Source organism: Mycteria americana, chromosome 3 (genome assembly GCF_035582795.1).
Source record: "Mycteria americana isolate JAX WOST 10 ecotype Jacksonville Zoo and Gardens chromosome 3, USCA_MyAme_1.0, whole genome shotgun sequence".
Taxonomy (NCBI): Eukaryota; Metazoa; Chordata; class Aves; order Ciconiiformes; family Ciconiidae; genus Mycteria; species Mycteria americana.
This window is the reverse complement of record NC_134367.1, coordinates 93399513-93421501: the sequence shown is the minus strand read 5'-3', so window position 1 is coordinate 93421501 and position 21989 is coordinate 93399513. Positions and strand designations below refer to the sequence as shown.

The window sequence follows — 21989 nt, the reverse complement described above, 5'->3', positions numbered from 1 at the left end:
ACTTTTCAAAAAAACGAGTCAAACTCGTACAAAAACAGTCTGGAGATATGGAAAATCTGCTCCCCAGGTACAGAGAGGCGTCTGAATCCAGCAAAATTTCCTCAGGTTCTTTCTCTGATGGTATAAACAGTTATTCTCACTCACTCAACTAGAAGTAAATTCACAGAGGCACCTGGTGTAAAGAACAGTAGCTCCTGCAGCTGGAAGCCACATCCTTTCTCAGTACCTGGAATGTCACAGGTTCCTTTTGTTTCTGATGCTTTTGTTTTGTCTTGCCTTTTCGCATGAAGCTGACACCACTACAAATATTAACACTGATGCCATCAGTGCTCCCTTTAAATTATTTTTTTCAGCTCTAGAATTGTTTTTATTAAAATGACAGAATGGAGAAACTAATCATGGTAGAAAAGGAGTGCTGCTGCTTCAGAAGACTAGAAGTACCCTTGCTTCGCCAAGTTATTAAAATACTTTTCCAAGTGCTGAATATAAAGTCTGATCTGTATTCCATACACACCACCAATTACTTGTGAAGCACGCTCAACTGGTTTTGTACTTGTTTTATTCTTCATTAAAAAGTTCCAAAACTACTCACAATCCTGGAAATAAGATCTTGTGATTTCATCCTTTTCTATTTAGTAAAAGTTTGGCTTTTTTGTTCTAATAGAGATTAGGTTTGTACTACTTCATCATATGTGATGGTAACCCTTCCCTGGGAACTGTGCTACTTTATTAACTGTCAGAGATGCAAACAGAGGGGCTTATTGGTTCTGATATGTCCCCTAAAATTAGATGCCACCAGCTTTTTTTTTTTTTTCAAGTTTTGTTTCTATTCAATTCTGTCTTTTTTTATTTCTGAGAGTTTGATTTCACAAGGTTAATAAGTGTTCTTCTAACTTTGGTTTGGAATAAAGTGTTTGGTTTCTACTAAGAGCAGGCTGCATTCTTCTCTGACCACTTTTTTTTTTTTTTTAAGCTACGCTTAACAGTGAGGCAAAACACCTGCTACTACTTTTCTTGCAGAGAAATTGAAGATATTTAACCATATCCTTTCTAAACACTGGGTGACATGTATACATGCTGCCAAGAGTCCATGAACATGCTTTGGAATTATCCCCATTACTTGAAATCACAAAATACTGCCTTGTCCATCAATCACTGGAGTTATTTAGATTCGCTCTCGCTAGCCTACTTGACCAGGCTTTTGTCTTGGCAGCAAGAGAATGTTTCTTTCAACTAATGCCATGATTACAAAGTGAAGTAAATGTTTAGAGAGGAAACAGCACCAAAAATACTGCAGGATTTTTAAAGTTATCAATAATTAAAACACAAATCGTGTGTTTGATGCCACGCTATATCTAAATATACAGCACTTACTCCCTTACATCAGCATAACAGTATTCTTGCCAATAGCGTATTTCATTTCATTAGATACTATATTACTAACTATATGGCAGGTTATATGCCAGCTCAAATAATAATAATGCTGTAATGCTCTTTTTCCTCTGGTAAAAGTAGGGAGAATAAATGCAACAGTCAGACAGAAGTTTTAATACACCTCCTCCACTGAAGGAAGAACCTTTTCACTATCCCTAAGTGAACTACGACAAGAGCTGGCCCGTGCAAATCAATCACATATGGGTTTACTGGCCTATAATTTGGGATAGAGAACAGCTTGCTTGCTTCTTGGATGCTTGACATCCACTACCCATAGGTTTTAACACCGAGCTATCATCTGCCCAGTGCTTCTCCTCTGCAATGCATCCTGCCGAACTGCTACTATATAATTTTTTCCCCTACTGAATTATTACTTTTCCCACAAGGCTTGTCTTGAACAGTCCTCTCATCCATAAGAACAGCCATTCTTCCTCCAGCTAGGGGAATTTTTGTTTTCTGTCAGCATCACTGACTACACAAAGCCACATATCTTCTTGTATCATTGAGCACAAGTCTCCTATTAAATTCAGTGCAGAAGAGCAGCATCACTAGCTCTCCTGCTAGTGTGTGTGTTCCATTAGTAACGGGATATATTCTCATGCTAGAACAAAATAAAAACCCTAGTTACACCTAAATTCTAGGTTCCTGATTGATGTTTCTCACCAGTGTTATTACTGGAGCAGCTTCTACAACCGTGTATGACAAATACCTGTATAAGCATACCTGCATACGCTTACGAAGAGTAAGCTGGCTTTAGCACTGTAAAGATCTAATTACCGCTATCTACTCCATTTCTGCCCTTTCAAAATGTCTGAGGTTCTATCATAGATAGCATTTTACTACAATTTCTCACTGGAGTTACTTCTGTTGTATGTATGCTTCATCTGCATCTTCAAAAAAAAAAAAAAGTCTTGACAAGCAAGGTTCTGTTGTCTCACACACAGCAATGAGAACATGCAGGCAGCTCAGGCTTGCTGCTAATGCACTTCAGAGTAGTTAAACTAAATAATCCTAAAAATTTACAGCAGAAGGGCTACCCACTTGAAACCTATCAGAAGTCTAAGTTCCAAACTCACTCTACATGCATTTTATTTATTCTTTCTGCCCTTGCTACAAGATAGAAATAACTTCCCATCTATGAATAGATTTCAGATTATTACAGATGTCCACTGGTTTCATATATCTTGACATAAGAATATCATTCCCTCCTTTGCCATCATTTGCCATAGTTAGGTTAGTATTCTTTCTTTTTCACTGATTTCTTTTGTTCAAAAAAGATAGTCTAATGTTAAGATAGCAAAATTATTAAAAAATCAAGAAGACTAAACCACAGCTTCTAACAAACATTAACTCCGTTACGTTGCCCATTTTGTACATTTGCTGTTACACTTCTTATGATTCAAACAGCAACATAGCACCCCTGCATTTACGAGAAAAAGAACAAAGGGCCCTTAGGTGGCAGATTGTGGAGTTAACAGTGGTTTTGGGGTATCAGACCCAAACTGACTACTTTTCTCACCCAACTAATAACAGCAAATCAATGGGAATGCATTATGGTGACTTGTCTCACCTTCACATGTTCGGCCATCCGCAGACACAGAAAAGCCCCGCTCACATATGCACTGGTAGGAACCATCCGTGTTTAGACACTCCCCGTGAGGCGAACAGAGGTCAGATCTCTCACATTCATTGATATCTGAAAACACAGAGACATTAAGAGCTTTGCAAATCATCATACTCTTAATATTAAGCCTAAGTTCAGTTAGTCTTAAAAGTAGCTTTTATTTTCACCAGCTATGTAAATAGCTATGTAAACGGGGCTCATTTTCCAGAGTAACCAAATCTTCTGGGATCATTCTTAAACTCTGTATAGGCATCAGTATGTTCTGCTGCATCATACTCTCACTGTATCACTCTCTGTGATGAGGATGAGCAGATGAGAGTCATCTGTCAGATACCAGTTTAAGCTCCATATTAGCCAACGTTTCTTCTATGTTAGGGGAATTCTCAGATGGCTCTATCTCACTGTTGCTTGATTGCTGCATGCTGGTCAGCTTGTGCATCTGGCTTCATGTATTACCAGCAGGTCTGCAGTTGCATCATTCCCAGTAAGTTGATATTATGTAATTAAAGGCCAAATGCTCTTTTTTGCTGATGGGGAATGGTCCCAAAAGGTTGCTATATAGGAGTCTGTCATAATTGCCTTTTTTTTTTTAACTTAGAAAGCATTTTTCAAACACTGCCTTTCAAACTTACTTTTGAATCTGAAAACCAAAGCATTTCTTTCTGACTGATGTCTCATCTTACCAACAAAACCTGCCATCAGAACTTAAGGACTGCATTCATTCATTAAGGAGGTACCACTTTTACATGAATTACCATTCGCATTGTAATTGTACTTCTCAATAGTTTTCAATACCACGCTAAGATCAAACACAAATTCAGAAACAAAACTTACACAAGGCTCATTCATCCATCATCACAGAGACTAGAATTTCTTATTCTTAACCATGTCTTTCACGGCTTAGATTCTGGCCATTGCTACAGCCATACAAAATGCATCGAAGTAGACAGTAATTTTGATAGACTAGTGAAGTTATAATTACAGTACCATTATATCAAGACCCATTACAGAATTTTCTTTAGATACAGACTGATTCTATCCTGTGTGTAAACCTTCTAGGCCAGTGTCCTGAAGTCATGGCACATATGTGGAAAGAACAGAGACAGCTTGGGGAAGGGTAGTATCTGTATGAGGGGCACAGGGAAAAGTCAGTGTGCTGGGCTTCACACAACACCTACATGTATCAAGTCTTCTCTGAATGAATAGTAAATGCAGAGCAATGACATACTTCCTGAAGCTCTCTGAAAGTCAGGTAAGGTGGGAGATCAGCAATGACAAGGACAGTATGGTACCTTCTCAGGATGCACACTGTTCTCAAGACTAAGCTGCCAGTTTCTTAAGACTGCCAGAAAAATATTGGAAACCAAAACAGCTGATTACACAAGATAGAACGATGTATTAAAAGACAGGAAAACAAAATGGACAATCTTAGGGAAACAGGAGTATAATTCATCTGAAAGAGCAAACTGCACACTTTCTAATATTTTGGACTCTTTTCAACTTTACTCCTTACCAAAACGCATGTTCCTAATTTCTAGTCTAGGCCAGATTCAACTTGCAGACACCGCATTCTGTGATAAATTTACCAGTTTAATTCAATAGCTCTCTACTTTCAATTATGGTTTCCTCTGAAGGTAATAAGGCTATGATCAAGTCACCCCTCTTTTTTTTTTTTTTTTTTTCCCAACAAAATAAACAGTTTAAAAGCATTCAATCCTTTTTCCCCCAGGCCATCAGCTTTTTTGGGTTCACCTCTGAACTCTCCTCAGCTGATCAGCGTCCATTTTGAATTGCGGGCACCAGAATGTCAGTGTACAACAAATTGCCAAGAGCAGTTGTATCGGTGCAAAATAGAGGTAAACAAACCTTGCTTACTCCTGCTGGATATTCTGCTTTTTCAGTCTTCTGGGGAGTGCACTAGCCCTGCTGGCCACAGGGTTGCACTGGAAGCTCATATTCAGCTGACTGTCTCTGACCCCTAAATCCTTCTCAGTGACTGTGTCCCAGAGGGAAGTCCACTATCCTACAAGCATGGCTGAGATTCCTTCTTCAATATATAACTGGATATACTGAAATGCATATTGGTTGCTAATGCCCAGTATACTGTGTGATCAAGATCACTCTGCACTAGTGGCCTGTTATCTGGATCTTTTACCATGCCCCTAATCTCTCCAGGTAAATTATCTCAAAAGTTTTATGGGTTTTTTTTTGCTATTACAGAACTCTGATAGAACTAACTTTCAGTCATTTACAAATGTCCCAGTTTATCTGCTGCTTAAAATATTTTGAAGGTACTGTTGAAATATAAATATACTGGAGATTTCCATCTATGACAAATAAAAATTCCACTATTGCATCCTGTAACAGCTTAACAACAAGTAGTCAACACAGGAAAAAAAGTCTAACCATACTTAATTCTGCTAGCCAAAGATCTCCCTTTATGTTCTTTCGCTGTGTTCAGTTGTTTGCTATTCTAACTTGTCAGTATTCATTCTATCAACTTCTCCTTCCTTCCATTTGTTTTGATGTTGATCTGGCTATTTCTCAAGCAGTTTCTCTCCCCTCTACAGCAAGTTGTTATTTTTCAGTGTTGGTGGTCGTCTTTCTCAAGTGTGGTGCTCTTACCTGAAATGATTTCCAATTTTCATTCACATTTTTCTATTAAAAATACTGCCTATACTGTCTGCCCCTTGGTTGGCTCATAAGTGCTTTCAGTTTTGTTATATTTATCCATTTAAAACATGAAGCCTGTATACCACTACTTAACATAGCAGAGTGATGAGAATAGAGTGGTATCAAAGCTGGCATTGATTTATAGCTCGTGATCAATTCTCTTATCTGCTAAAGCAAGGTGTAATACAGCACTTCCCTATGTTGAATGCAACATTTTCTGAATTAGAAAGCAGTCGCGTATCATACTCAGAACTTCTACGGGGAATTTACTGTTGGTTGCACAAGATCTTCTACATAGATCAGCTGGAATACAGTCTTTCAGCTCAAGTCTAAACTGCGCATAAGAGAGCAGCCAAAACAAAGTCCAGTCTCCTGCTTCTCCAGTAGTTTAGAGCACGAACATGCTATCACTTTCCAGCTCTAATACCATGATTCTTGTCTCATAAAAATGGATGGCAATAGGGAGTTGTGAGGCATGCCTGGGTGCTGTGCCAACAAGGAGTTGGGATCATTCAGAACTAAAAGCTGGGAAGTATTTTTCTGGGTTTGGCAATGCTGACTCAGCCTCAGATAACACATTCTCTTCCTCCCCGCCCATCCTCCACAAAGCACTGCAAGTGTCTTAGAGATGAGAGAGGTTTATCTAATGTGACTTGACACTACCTATACTGCTCTTTCTATTACATCGCTGATTCACAAACATAGAAGGTTCTGCCAAAATAAATGTTCACAGGCTTTGGGAAAATGCAGCACTGTATCTCTGTTAGTTCTAATACAGATTCTCTTTCAAGTTATGAAGGCTGAGATTTCAGCCCCTTGAAATAATTTCTCAGCATATATTTAGAGAGAGTAATATAAAATGAGAAGAGTAAGAAAGTACTATAAATGATAAATAAAATTAGTTTCTCTTCCTTAGCATGATTGGTGACTATCACAAGTTATGCTTAACAAATTTACACATTTGTAATAAAGGTCCAGGTATTTTTTATAGCTATTTCATACCTTGACATCCCCTGTTTGCTATCTGCTGGAAACCATCTGGACACGTGCATTTGTAAGACCCGTCAGTATTCATGCAGTTTCCTCCAAGGCAAATATCACTGTCTTGAAGGCATTCATCAACATCTGAAATAAAAATGTAACTGAATTATTAGATGATGTAAAAACTGATGAAAGTTTTAATAGTGATACTTTGATACTAACGTAGCAACTTGAAGCTACAATGTCATTTAATAACTGTGCGTCTGTGGGGGGAGAGAAATCACGTTTACTACACTTTAGAATGTCCTTTTAATTTCCTTCATCTTATCATCAAACTTCTTGTATTTCTAGAGAGCTTTAAAATTTGAGTTCACAAAATCACAGAATCACAGAATCGTATAGGTTGGAAAAGACCTTTAAGATCATCGAGTCCAACCATAAACCTAACACTACCAAGACCACCACTATACCATGTCCCTAAGCACCTCATCCAAACGTCTTTTAAATACTTCCAGGGATGGCGACTTAACCACTTCCCTGGGCAGCCTGTTCCAATGCTTGATAACCCTCTCAGTGAAGTAAAATTTCCTAATATCCAGTCTAAACCTCCCCTGGCGCAACTTGAGGCCATTTCCTCTTGTCCTATCACTTGTTACCTGGGAGAAGAGACCGACCCCCACCTCTCTACAACCTCCTTTCAGGTAGTTGTAGAGAGCGATAAGGTCTCCCCTCAGCCTCCTTTTCTCCAGGCTAAACAACCCCAGTTCCCTCAGCCGCTCCTCATCAGACTTCTGCTCCAGACCCTTCACCGGCTTCGTTGCCCTTCTCTGGACACGCTCCAGCCCCTCAATGTCTCTCTTGTAGTGGGGGACCCAAAACTGAACACAGTATTCGAGGTGCGGCCTCACCAGTGCCGAGTACAGGGGCACGATCACTTCCCTAGTCCTGCTGGCCATGCTATTTTTGATACAAGCCAGGATGCCATTGGCTTTCTTGGCCACCTGGGCACACTGCTGGCTCATATTCAGGCAGCTGTCAACAAACAGCCCCAGGTCCTTTTCTGCCAGGCAGCTTGCCAGCCACTCTTCCCCAAGCCTGTAGCGTTGCATGGGGTTGCTGTGGCCCAAGTGCAGGACCTTGCACTTGGCCTTGTTAAACCTCATACGATTGACTTCGGCCCATTGATGCAGCCTGTCCAGGTCCCTCTGCAGAGCCTGCCTACCCTCTGCAGAGGGACCTGTTCGCGTCATTTATTCTTAGCAAGCATGTCTAATATGTGCCATCTGCATCTCTAATGAAAGCTATCATAACAGACCTTTATACCAATCTCCTCCCTACTTTAATGGTGACTGTGGTGTTACAGTAGTACGATTAACAAGAAAATCCAAGCAGCTGTACATTTAGAAGACAGATACAAAAAATGCCTACCAGTGCAAATTTGTCGTTTGCAATATGCATCTTTGGACATGTTTAGACCACTACGCAGAGATGCCTGAGCCGGAAGTGACTTGACTCAGACGTCCCCCTGAGCATGGGCAAGCCCGAGCACAGCTGGTGTGCCACACTAGACAAGACATGTCTGCAGAGACTACTCACAAAACAACCACATGGCCAGGAGGCTTGTAGGACAGGGACCGCACTGCCTGTACTGCTGTGCTAACGGTTGCTTTTTCAGAGGCAGTTCATGTGATGCAATAGAGCCATTTCGCAGGCTTAGCAGCTTGGTCATGAAGCTGAATAGCTGCTTTTGCACAGTGCTGCACCCAAGCCATAAAGCCAGCTCCAGAGTCAGGGCATGCAGGGTCTAGCTCCCAGCTGCCTATACACCACGTTCCCAGCGCCAAGCCTCAGGCCTGTAGACTCTGCCCTAATGTCTTGACACCCATGGGATAAATGTGCTGACTAACACATAGCAGGGCAAGTTTCAGGATACAAACTAGATACAAAGTAATCAAATATTTCAAGAACAGGACACTGGCATTGTCTCCACCTAAAGTCTTTTCTTTCCCAGAGGAAACAGAGCAGAGCTGCAGCGGGTATAGGATTAACTCAGCAAGTGCCTACATTCCAGCGATATTATAGTTTTGCTTCACTACAGCTAAAGGTCACGAAGTATTTAATGACTGTGCCTCTAGTTTTAAAAGAAAACAGAAAATAAGAGAGTCAAGTAAAAGAAGCATCTCATAAGCAACTTTTCCCTTGCCTCCACATTGCCCTACTTCGTAATTCACTGAGTCTATTGCTCTGATAATGCAGATAGTTTCCTTTGAAAAACAGTTATCAAAGAGTTTTTCCACTGCCTTTGATTATTCTGACCTCTTAAGCATGGATTTTAGCTGACTAGACTTGTAACTTTTTCCTGTGTTGCAGGAACAAATAACAACTGTAATTAAAAAAGAGGATACGACCTCATTTCTACAGTTATCTCACAAAACCCACACTATATCAGAGTGCAGCTATCCTTGGGATTTAATCTATTTGATAAAAATAAGAAACAGGGATAGCTTTCTTACATGAACAAATATTACTGCAGATAAAAATGCACTTAGTGCTGACAAAGTTGTGACCTTTTGATAACCGCATGTTTTATAATAATTTTCAACTGAGAAATAAATTGTGGTTTATTTAAAACAGCAATTAATTTTGACTAGGAGCATGAGAAAAAATTAACGACTCCCTTGCGCTGAGTTAATGCCAAGTCTCACAACAAGAAGGCGTCTTCTGCCAAATGCAGTCAAAATGCATTATTTTCTGTATAGGATGCAAACCTCCTTTTCTCTGATGCAAGACTTCATAGGTCCTGTGGTTGCTGCGCAAGAATCTCCAGAAAAATCAGAGACAGTAACTCATGCTTGAGATGTTCAGTGCTTTTTACCACCTTTTACAGGTGCATGTCTAGAGCATTTTGGCTAGCAAAATCTCTGAAGGCTCCTAGGAGAACACTGGAGCCTCCTACGCTTCAGACATGCGCTTTTCCAGTAACCTGAGTTCTTTGAGATGTACAGTCTATATGCAAGTCCACCTGGTGCATATTCACACTTCCTGTCAGCTGAGACAAGGCCAATACTTTTTACCCACAGGTGTGCTCACACTTTGTGTTCCCTCATATTTGGAGCAACACAGAGCAGAAAGTCTCAATGTCACTTCATCTCAACAACAGGAGATGCTGAATGAGAGGGTAAGGCAGAAAGAAAATAAACATGCATGTGGTCATGCATCTTGAAGACTTCTGACTACTAGGAAGTAACCTCTTTTTCTGTCTTCAAGTGGAAGGTTGTGCATACAAGCCCACCTGTGGATGGTCACGTACTTCCAGGCTACTAATTTCCAAGCAGATAACAGCAAGTCTCTACAGGTACTGCAGAAGGGAAAAGTTCTTCAGCCTTGGATAACAGGGTATACAGGCATTTACAACACGAATGGACATACAGGTTATTGCTTTCAGACAGAACTGAAGGTATGAAGGCCTCGGTCCAGCTTTCTCATTTTCTGAAGAGTTCAGTGCAAGGATGCATACAGAGCATGCATACTGTATGTATACACCAATGTATCGCACAATTATTTGCAAATTACCTTTATTCTTAAATAAGTGAAATACTGTGCAAAGACTTCAAGACAAAAACTTCTGCCAGAGTTGCAAAAAGCACAGCTGAAAATGAGCACAGCATAATTCTGCAATATCTCCAGAAGTTTGCACAAGTGTATAATGATCAAACCAGCAAACTCCTTCTTGAGCTGCTACATTTTTAAGAAAATTTCTGAAGTAGAAGAAATCCTTATTAAAAGGATTTTAATATACACAAACATATAAACAAACAAGCACTCTTCTTGCAAGTGATCTGCCAATCACATTGGCTTTAGAGCCTCATACATTTTTGGGTATTTGTCACTCTAACGTGACAAATATCCATCCCTGAGTCTTTGAGAAACTGGACAGAATTTGAACCACTCTCTTCTTTTCACACAACTGTGCTGTGCTATACCCACAGTTTTTGTCATCTCTTTCCTGCTTTCTCCATGAAGTGTTAGAAAACATTCAGGAAAATAGGCTAATCTGAAAATCAGAGGCCATCACATGGAGAAATGCTGGATGCCTTCTAAAAGCAATTTTGTCTTTATGGAAGCTCTGCCCTGTAGTTCACGCACACATCTGGCTGAACTAACAGTCAGGAGGAAAGCCATTTTCACGAAGATGGGAACGCGGCTGTGAGGCTGAGGACCTCCGCTGATATGAAAAGAATGTGAGATTTAAACCCATAGTCAATTGAGTTCCCTAAACGTGCACTGCATAATTCAAGGAGCCTTCAAAAATAATTACATCACAAGGTGAGGAAAAACAAGAGAGGTGAATGTATAGCAGAAAAAGGAGTTGCACAAAACGTTCTTACTGACAGCAAAACAAGCACAGTCTGTTCAAACTTAGTTTCCAAGGTGCGAAAAGCAGTCTGTAACATCCTGTACTTCAGAAAATATTGAAGGGGTAGAATGCAAGCACAGAAGAATTTCTTCCACTTCAAGAGATGAATAGATTTTGTGCAGCACTTTTAATATTTATGAAAATCTTCAGCGAACAAACTGTCTCTACAGAAATTAACCACTCTGTCACTGGGTGGAGAAGCTGTACATTTGGTTACAATGGGAATTGTAACCCTTCCTGGGAATGAGACGAAGACCCCGAGGTGAGGGAACAGCTTTACCCTTTTTCCTTGCATGATCCAATTCCTCCTCTTTTGCCTTGAGAGCTTCTGAAATTATTTTTTCTTGAAAATTGCCCTTGAACAGGATCAAGGAAGAGATGAAAATAAAGCATGGACCTGTCCTGACAGGCCATTGCATAGTGACGGAGAGCAGCAACAGTTACCATGACTTCTTGGGCTGTATGAAATGCACCAAAGCAGTCTGAAGAGAAGTTCTGGAAAACATTTAGTCCCCAACTACAATGGGTTTAAATTCATTTCTATATTTCATTTGCTCTTCTTCACTACAAGATGGTTTAACTGACCATTTCATATGCTCACACATGCTAACAGCATTTACTAATTCAAAATCTCTCTCTGCAGACTTGATGGTTTGTAAAGCTTCTTGCTGAAGGAACCAAAATGCTTGAAACCGTTATACACCCCACTCTCACCATCTCCCCCTCTGCTATGCAGAGGAAAGAAAGAACCTTTTCTTGTTTAAGGTGGACAAGGTAGGAACTCATAAATTAAACTGCAGCAATAGAAGATTACCATCACACATTTGGGAAAAAAGAAACTAACACAAGGACAGCAAAGCACTGGCACAGACTGCTTGAAGAGGTGTTTGGAATCTCATCGGCTGAAGCCTACTCAGAGCAGGTTAGATGAGTACCTGTCAGGAATGACACCATATGGTCTGTTCTACCTTTGGGAGGAGGAATGGACCAGTGATCCCTTCCACCACATTTTTCTTTGATTCTGGACACAGTATCTCCATATCTCTGCATCTGTTGCAACTCATTAAGATCTTGAAGCCAGGTGAGAGCAAAGTTCTTTGACGCAAGTTTCTAGTGCCTTGTGTCATCAGCCCACATTTCTTGAAGCTGATGCAAGTGATGCTGGCGTTCATCAGGAACTCTGAGAAGACTGTGTCAAGTTATTCTATGACCAGATTCTCCAAACAGGTCAGTACCAAAGAGTACCAGTGTGCTGAGGAGATTTTATAAGATATCCTTATTCCTTCTTGGTGAGAACTTCAAGAGATGCTCTCACTCCTTAAATGTGGACAATCCAGTATCATCATTGCTGATGAAGTCTGGTCTGGTATTACAGGTTTGTCTTGAGAAGACAGCATTTGATTGGCTCAGGGGGAACCGCTCTTCTGCCTGGATCACTTGAAGAGGAGGATTCCTGAGCTATTGCTATCGGTGAGAAGGTGGGAACTGCCTCCTAGAGCGCTGTGTGGAGGATAACCTAGCAGCAGAAGACTACTAGGTAGAACAGCAGTAAGGAGCTGTGTCTTCCATGGTATCAGCAGCTACAGAAAGCACATCAGAGACTGGAATGTTTTTATGTGCCAATACCACATGTACGGTGAGACCTTAACTGAGAGTTTTTTCCCCCCTAACGTGAGATAAGGAAGCAACTGAGGTACAATCTTTTCTGGAGCTCGCTAGTAAGTAAGCTCACATGCTCAAGGTGACCATGAGTAGTGCAGCAGATGTACTGTATCAGGTGGTACAGCCAACGATGGAGAAGAGGGAGTAGCTTTCAAATAATTCATTAGAAAAAATCTGCTTGCCAATTACGGAACAATTAAATAGTTCTACTTCGGAGACAATAGAATGTTTCTGTTTTCTATAACACAAAATTTGCATTTCTCCCTACATTTACTGTAAATCTTTCACCTCTTATTTTTGTTTTTACAAGCTCAGTGTGTAGACTGCCTTCTGAGACAGTGAAAGCTGTGAGCTCCAGCAGATCCCCCTGGAGCTCATCTTATACTATGTATTTTCTCCTGCCAGTGCACATGTGGGATTGTGGTGGCTGGCTACAGGTTCCCAAAAGCAGCTGGAGAAGAAGTTTTAACTTAGCAGGCCCCCATGTGAACAGTGTATGCTGGCAGAAGCTTTTGTAATACAGAACGTCTGTGTCAGAATTTGAGCAACAAGGTTTGGAAAGGATTAATTGTTTTTGGTAACAATGCCAACTGCTCTTCCAATCTTACTGTTGGAAACACGTGTGCTTATTTCTTGTATGTGGAAAGATGACAGGGACTATTTCTAAGAATCCATTAAATATGTGGCTGTGTAGGTGGGGACTGTTGAATGGCTGACAGTAAAGTATTGGGAAAGAAAGAGGAGCAACATATCTTTCTGCCCCATTCTCAAAAGAGCTCATGCCTATAGCTGAAATACTCAAGATCTTATTGAAAAAAATGAATCAGTAGCTTAAGTGCACAAGCTTACCTTCACACTGATCTCCAGTAGATGATAATGTGTAGCCTTGGCTACAAATACATCTGAAAGATCCTTCTGTGTTCCTGCAGCGTCCATTCGTACAGAGTGATCGGTGCTGGCATTCATCTATATCTGTAGCACAAGAGACAGTGAAAACGTAACACATCTGAAAATACCATTACTAATCAAATAGTGCAATAACCAATTCTGAACAAAACAGCAAAGCAGAGTGTCAATATCCAATACTGCTTCTCTTGGTCTTATTTATTAACAAATGCAGACAGTCAATATAATGCATAAAAATATATGAAATTGCAGATTGGATGTTTTCCTTGAGATGACTGCATTCAGCATTCTCTCCTGTAGTGTCAATATATCCCTCAATGCACAAACAGGTACATACAGACACACAAATACACACATATGCTGCCTGAGAGCTGCTTTTGTTTCTTTTATATCTGGCAAAGGTAACAAGTCAGCCACTCCAGTGAGTCAGCAAAACCCACAAAATCTTTCCAGCAGGATCACCACCTTTTAACAGGGTGTGGTTTTCAGATGCACACTGATAGGCTGTTCCCCTATTAAGCTGTACCTTAAGGCTCCTTTAAACACTTGCCTTGTAACAGTATGAATCCTCTAAGTATGGGGAAATGTCCCTTTGCTTCCACAACTGCTAATCCCTCAGTGCTTCAGTTCTCATAAACTGGGGTCAGTCTGGGTTAACCAATGGACGTGAACATCAAACTTAAATTTTCCTATGAAAAACTCAAAATATTGGAGGGGAGCAGCACTTTGAATTCAGAACATAGCACATGTCTTATTTGAGCTAAGAAACCTGTTTTCCCTCCCTTATTTATAAAATACTCATTAAGGAACAGTAATTAAATTGATATGGTAGGTTCTTAGTCACTTCTATGATTTAGGCACGTCTGAATGTCTGTCTGAAAATATACTCCAAACAGGAGAGTTACTCAATGAGGTTTTTCAGGTCTGTGTTATGGCTACATAGTCTGACCTCTTAAGTAATGGTCCCTTGTGCCCACTGAAGTTTTGAATTTAAGGATCACCAAAATCTGTGGCATGAAGCATCTGGGCACGTGTACAGGTCCTTACTTTAGAAGGGTGCACTTTAAGAAGAACAGTCTGCACATGCCAGCTCAGCTTGGCAAGGGCCCTTTTCCATGAAAGGCTCAGAGGAAGCAGTCAAACTTTGTCTACATACTTTCCCCAAGACCAGTCTGCTGTGCGTCCTGGACAGCACATTTAACTCACTCAGGACACTTAACTTACACTGATGTTTTGTTTCAAAATTCCTGACAAATTTACATGAACAATCATTTAGTTTTACTGTATTATTTTTAGCACTCATAAGTCTGAAAATGTTTGGTGCTACACATAGACACTTAGGGAAGGGTGGGGGGAAGGGAAAAGAAAAAAAAAAACATCTGACAAGAAACATTCAGGTTTCTGTGTGCTTCCACAGCTTGGAGACATTCTCCCAGATTTTCACCTTTGGGGAGAGGTTTCAAGAAGTCCCCTCTCCCTAAGGAGAGGGATATTCATACCTCCTGTACACACTCTAGGTTCTCTCTCAGACTACTATGCTCTGACTTCAGACCTAATTTTGTTCCACTGGAGCCGTCCTGGTGGGAGTTTTAGATGTCGAAGAAACGTAGAACCTGACACTTTGGAGGTACAGGTACTGTTCTTAGAAATATGACACTAAACTCTCTCTCTCCTAAATGTACTACTTAAAATGCAGTGACACCCATGCGGACATCAGCTCAGTGTTAACTGACACTGCTGGGTTCCAAGAGGGTGCAGCCTGGGTTTTTTGATTCCACTCACCCACATGAAAGAAAAAAAAGATGGAAAGAAAAGCAATTAAGGCAGCGAAAGCCACTGTCCCCAAACCTCCACAATGACAGAAATGCCAAGGGTTTTGCAGAAATCCCAATATAAGTATTGCAGCAATATAAGTATTACTACATGTTCTTGATTGGCTTTATAACAAATGTCAAAATCCAAAATGTGACCATGGAAGCCATAAAATGGAAATACATATTCTTACATTTTTGGTTATTTAGCTTCAGTGTTGTACATTTCTTGTTTCCCCATTAAAAGGAATACTATTAGATGAAAAATATTATCTAGAAGGTAAGTGCAATCTTATGAATTTTAATCATATTCTTTCCTACCTTCACACTGATCCTCTGATGCAGAGAGTTTGAAACCATGGCCACAAATACATCTGAAAGACCCCTCCATATTTTCACAACGCCCATTTGTACAGAGATTGCCATACTGACATTCATCTATATCTGTGAATACAAAGAAAGCATAAGTGTATAGTTAGCTTGGGTACAACCATCTTTCAGTTGAGCTTGGGAATTTATTAAAATCCTGCCATAAGCATGGTTATAATCAGTTTTCCTGTATATTTTGACCTTGACAATTCTGCAGCAGTTCTGATTTAAAAAAAGGATTTGAACTTGAGCTGCCTTGTGCTCAAACAACTATACTCAGAGCCCACATGACTAAAGCAATGCTTTCATCCCAGCACTGCAAGGACTGCAGTTTAGGCTAACAAACCTTTTTCTTCCTTTTCTTTTTTTAAATAGGGGTTGCACTATGAATTAATTATGTCCGCATCATCCTTACCTGAATAAGTTTATTTTGCCCATAATTTTCCCACAATAGCTTAAACCAATGCAGCTTTAGTATAGACAAGAGGTCAGCAAGTGCTGTCATGTTCATTCTTGCATTACACAGATTTACTCTTAGGATATGTACCTGTGATAAAAGCACTAGCAGCTGCCAATACCATGTAACCATTATCCCTAATCCTTCTGCTATCGCAAGGAACAGTCCAGAAAAGCAGACACAGCTCATGCTGGCAAGGCTGTGTTAGAAGCTGTTCTCTCTGAAACCATTTTTAATCATGTGCTCTGGTCAGAATCCCCCAACCTGCTGCCTCTGCTTTTTTACCTGGAGCTTACCTACGGGTGCAAGGGAACAGGCAGGTCCTCTCAGGAAGCTAGAACAGACCTCAACCACATTTTATGCTCTTGAGTTTTTGCTGTTTAAAGCTAGGTCGATTAATGTGCAGGATTTAGAGGAGTTCTCCAGTGTATAACTAAAGACTCTATATGAAACACATGTACATGCAAGACTTTCATAGATGACATTTTTCAAATGGACTTGAAGGAGGCAGGTTCTAAAGGACTTAGCTGACACCTGAGGAATTTCAAGGGGATTTCTGTACTTCACACAGGTCCCTTTGTAAGGCTACTCTATATAGGCAACAAGGAACTCCATTGAATTATGCCTTTATAACAGAAGTTTTAGAAGCAAAATCTCTTCCTGGTTACAAACCATCCTTTATTTACAGGAGGACTTGAAAGAAACCTTTTTTCTATAAGCTATCCCATAGACACCTACTGTCATCATTCTCTGAAAGAAGGGTATTAACTAGATGGGCCACTCTCTTTAGCCAACATGAAAATTGCTATGTTACTACTTAAGAATCATTTTCAAGAATTCCTTCTGAATGCAATTTGTATAAATCAAAGAAAAAAGCAAACATATAAATAACATCTTTTGTTATAAACCCAGCCAGAATTAATTCAGTATTCTAAAATAATCAATATTGTCTTTTTCCTAGTAGTGGTTTCCACTTAAAAAAAATGAAAGGTTAATTTTCAGATTTTATTTATTTATTTTGGGGATGTAGTTAACACAATCAGGTATCCCTGTTTGTATGGGAAAAGCTGTATTTTTTAGCTTCACTGATGCAGAAAAAGAATTACACCTTATTTGCTTTTATGTGCCCGAAATCATATTACTCCCAATTATCCTGTCTTTTGCCACCACAAAGCACACAAAATCTCACACCATAAAAGAGTAAAACTACTGATTATTTGAGGCACTTGAGAGCTATTTAGGTAGCTGTAGCACAGGGAGAGCTGGATAAAGATTAGAGGTCTTTAAATCAGTGTCATAGCTCTTATTAGCCCAGATGAAGTGTCTCTACACAAATGCATGCAGCATGGGCAACAAGCAGGAGGAGCTGGAATCTACCATGCTGCTAGAAAGCTATGACCTGATTGCCATTACTGAAACCTGGTGGGACGAATCCCATGACTGGAGTGTGGCTATCAATGGCTACAAGCTATTCAGAAGGGACAGGCAGGGAAGGAGGGGCGGAGGTGTTGCCCTCCATATCAAGAAATGGATAGAGTGTGAAGAGCTGTCCCTGAAGAATAGCCACAAGCAGGTCAAAAGCTTATGGGTAAGAATTAGAGACAGAAGCAACAAAGGGAACCTTGTGGTTGGTGTCTACTACAGGCTGTGTGATAAAGGAGAGCCTACTGACGAAGCCTTCTTCCTCCAGCTACAGGAGGCTTCACGCTCGCAAGCAAGATCTTGTCCTACTGGGGGACTTCAACCACCCTGACATCTGCTGGAAAAGTAGCACAGTGAGCTGCAGGCAATCGAAGAGGCTCCTGGAGTGCACTGAGGATAACTTCTTAACCCAGATAACAGACACCCCTCCCCAAGGGGATGCAATACTGGACCTGATGGTCACCAATGCAAGTGAGCTCATCAGTGACATCAAGATTGGAGGTAGCCTAGGCTGCAGTGATCATGCATTGGTGGAGTTCACAGTCCTGAGGGATATGGGACAGGCGAGGAGTATAGTCAGGACCCTAAATTTTAGGAAAGCAAACTTCCAGCTCTTCAAGGAGTTAGTCAGTAGGACCCCCTGGGAAATGGTTCTCAGGGACAGGGGAACAGAACAGACCTGGCAGATCTTTAAGGATGCTTTCCATAAAGCGCAAGAGCTCTCAGTCCCCAGATGTAGGAAATCAGGCAAGGAAGGGAAGAGACCAGCATGGCTGAGTCGAGACATGCTGGTCAAACTAAAGAGCGAGAGGGAACTGCACTGGCAGTGGAAGCAGGGACACGTAACCTGGGAAGAGTATAGGGATGCTGCCCACTCGTGTAGGGATGGGGTCAGGAAGGCCAAGGTGCAGCTGGAGCTGAACTTGGCAAGGGTTGCAAAGAATAACAAGAAGGGCTTCTACAGGTATATCAACCAGAAAAGGAAAGTTAAAGAAAGCGTACCTCCACTGATGAACAAGAACAGTGACCTAGTATCAACACAGGAGGAGAAGGCTGAGGTACTCAACAACTTTTTTGCTTCAGTCTTCCCTGGCAACCGCTCTCCTCACGCCTCCCGAGTCAATGGACAACGTGTTGGGGACCAGGGGGGTAAAGCCCCTCCCACTGTAAGGGAAGATCAGGTTCATGACCACCTGAGGAACCTGAACATATGTAAGTCTATGAGGCCTGATGAGATGCATCCCAGAGTCCTGAGGGAATTGGCTGATGTAGCTGCCAAGCCACTCTCCATGATATTTGAAAAGTCATGGCAGTCAGGTGGAGACCCTCGTGACTGGAAGAAGGGAAACATTGTGCCCATCTTTAAAAAGGGTAGAAAGAATGACCCTGGGAACTACCGACCCATCAGCCTCACCTCTGTGCCTGGGAAGATCACAGAACAGATCCTCCTAGAAGCTATGCTAGAGCACATGGAGGACAGGGAAGTGATTCGAGACAGCCAGCATGGCTTTACTAAGGGCAATTCCTGCCTGACCAACCTAGTGGCTTTCTACGCTGGAATTACCACATCAGTGGACAAGGGAAAAGCAATGGATGTCATCTATCTGGACTTCTGTAAGGCCTTTGACATGGTCCCCCACAACATCCTCCTCTCTAAATTGGAAAGATACGGATTTGATGGGTGGACTGTTCAGTGGATAAGGAATTGGTTGGATGGTCACATCCAGAGTGTAGCGATCAATGGCTCAATGTCCAGATGGAGATCAGTGACAAGTGGTGTCCCTCAGGGGTCCATACTGGGACCAGTACTATTCAATATTTTCATCAATGACATTGACAGCGAGATCAAGTGCACCCTTAGCAAGTCTGCAGATGATCCAAGCTGAGTGGTGAAGCTGACACGCCAGAAGGACGGGATGCCATCCAGAGGGACCTGGACAAGCTGGAGAAGTGGGCCTGTGTAAACGTCACGAGGTTCAACAAGGCCAAGTGCAGGGTCCTACACCTCGGTCAGGGCAATCCTCAGTTTCAATACAGGCTGGGGGATGATGTGATCGAGAGCAGCCCTGCTCTCTTGGGGGTACTGATGGACGAAAAGCTGGACATGAGCCAACAATGTGTGCTCACAGCCCAGAAGGCCAACTGTGTCCTGGGCTGCATCAAAAGAAGCGTGGCCAGCAGGTCGAGGGAGGTGATTCTGCCCCTCTACTCTGCTCTGGTGAGACCGCCCGAGTACTGTGTCCAGCTCTGGAGACCTCAGCACAAGAAGGACATGGAGCTGTTGGAGTGGGTCCAGAGGAGGGCCACGAAAATGATCCAAGGGCTGGAGCACCTCTCCTATGAGAACAGGCTGAGAGAGTTGGGGTTGTTCAGCCTGGAGAAGGGAAGGCTGCGGCGAGACCTTATAGCACCTTCCAGTACTTAAAGGGGGCCTATAGGAAAGAGGGGGACAGACTTTTTAGCAAGGCCTGTTGTGACAGGACAAGGAGCAATGGTTTTAAACTAAGGAAGGGCAGATTTAGACTGGATTTAAGAAAGAAATTTTTTACAATGAAGGTGGTGAGGCACTGGAACAGGTTGCCCAGAAAGGTAGTGGAGGCTCCATCCCTGGAAACATTCAAGGTCAGGTTGGATGGGGCTCTGAGCAACCTGATCTATTTAAAGATGTCCCTGCTCTTGCAGGGGGGTTGGACTAGATGATCTGTAAAGGTCCCTTCCAATCCAAAGCATTCTATGATTCTATGATTATTACCTATTGTGAATATCTGCAGTAATTATTTTCCTCATATATATTTATCATTCTTGGCTCTTTATAAGTTCCTGTACAATCTGACTTTGACAAAGCCCATCTCTCCCCAGACACAAATGAAATCACCATTATTGTCCATATTTCAAATGACCTACAATTCTTGTTTCCTCACTTGAGCCTCTAACAATGTAAGATGGCCTGTTGCAGCCTGGCCAAGAACACGAAGTGGCATCCTCCTGAGAGATGACAGCACAGATCCACAGGTGGTCTGCTATGGCAGTTCAATAGGCGATACTACTTACACTCTTCTGCAAGACTAATTTCTCAGATCCCTACTATTGCAAAATATGCTCACTCAACAAAACACAACCTTTCCTCTCAATGTATATGATCAATGCTCAAATTCAAGAATTTGTTAAAACACAGAGAACCTAATTTCAGGCACGCGAATTTCCAACTGAATAACAAATTGCTTCTTATAGATTTTTTTCATCTACTTATCTCCAAGCTACTTGAAAATGAAGCCTGCAATATTATTTCTGATATTTGGATGGGACTTGAAGATCAAGAGACTTTCCCATAAAGCCAGCAGAAAAGCCAGGAACAGAACCTAAATCTTCTGAGATGAAGTCCAGAGCTGTAACTGATTCTGTTGAAGCTCCCTACAGTAGGGCTAGACGTATATGGATCAGCTCTTCTGACCTCTGTATCAGTTTTGAAATTTTCTGATGGGGTCCCTAATGCTGTACAAGCTGAATATTGTTAGTTAACAACATAGCTGCAAAATCCACCACAGTGATAACCATGAGGATGAAGAGGTCTAGAAAGTTTTGTCAACCTAATTTTTTTCATTTATTTGTCAATACACAGAAGCGTGCTCTAGATTCACGTAGTATTTTATTGTCATTCTATATCATGATATATCACTTTATTTGAATGTGCAAATGTGGAGAGAGAAAGATGGAAAAACCCCCGTGATTACAAGTAAGCTTTAAAAAAAAAAAAAAAAAGTCCCTGTATGACACAAATGCACTGAGGGACCTGGGACAGTAGCAATTTCAAGACAATGAGGTGGCAGGGTGTGCAGGTGCCATTTTTAATTTCTTCTAATATGCATCTCGCATCGGATATTCCCACCTAAACTGCAGTTAAATCTATTCCACATAAGTGAACCGACTGACTTGCCTTTATTAAACAAAAGCAACTATGTTCCTGGCTTTAAATCCTGGAAGATTACCATATCAATAGCATCAAAGAACTGTAGAATTGTTACACTAGACTTTCTAGGGCATCAAGTACAGGCAGAAGAATGAGCCAAGGTAAAAAAAATTATGGAAAACAGCACTGGGGAAAACTAGCAGAGCTGCAACTGACCTAAACTAACAGCAGAAACAAATTAATTCATGGAACAATGGACTTAAATACCCTTCATAGATAACTTGGGAAATATTTTCCTTTCCAGTGTATCTAAATTGTACCACATT

General features: G+C 41.3%; 1 protein-coding gene across 6 annotated transcripts in view; it reads right to left on the bottom strand.

The window, feature by feature from the left end:
• LTBP1 (latent transforming growth factor beta binding protein 1) overlaps positions 1-21989 on the bottom strand; it is a 203788-nt gene that overhangs the window by 40691 nt on the left and 141108 nt on the right. For all 6 annotated transcript variants that reach the window (XM_075496119.1, XM_075496120.1, XM_075496122.1 and 3 more), the window contains 4 exons: positions 15830-15952; positions 13641-13763; positions 6734-6856; positions 3005-3130 (listed from right to left, as the gene is read on the bottom strand). In XM_075496119.1, coding sequence (XP_075352234.1) covers positions 3005-3130; positions 6734-6856; positions 13641-13763; positions 15830-15952 — 495 coding nt within the window. The remainder of the gene's footprint in view (positions 1-3004; positions 3131-6733; positions 6857-13640; positions 13764-15829; positions 15953-21989) is intronic.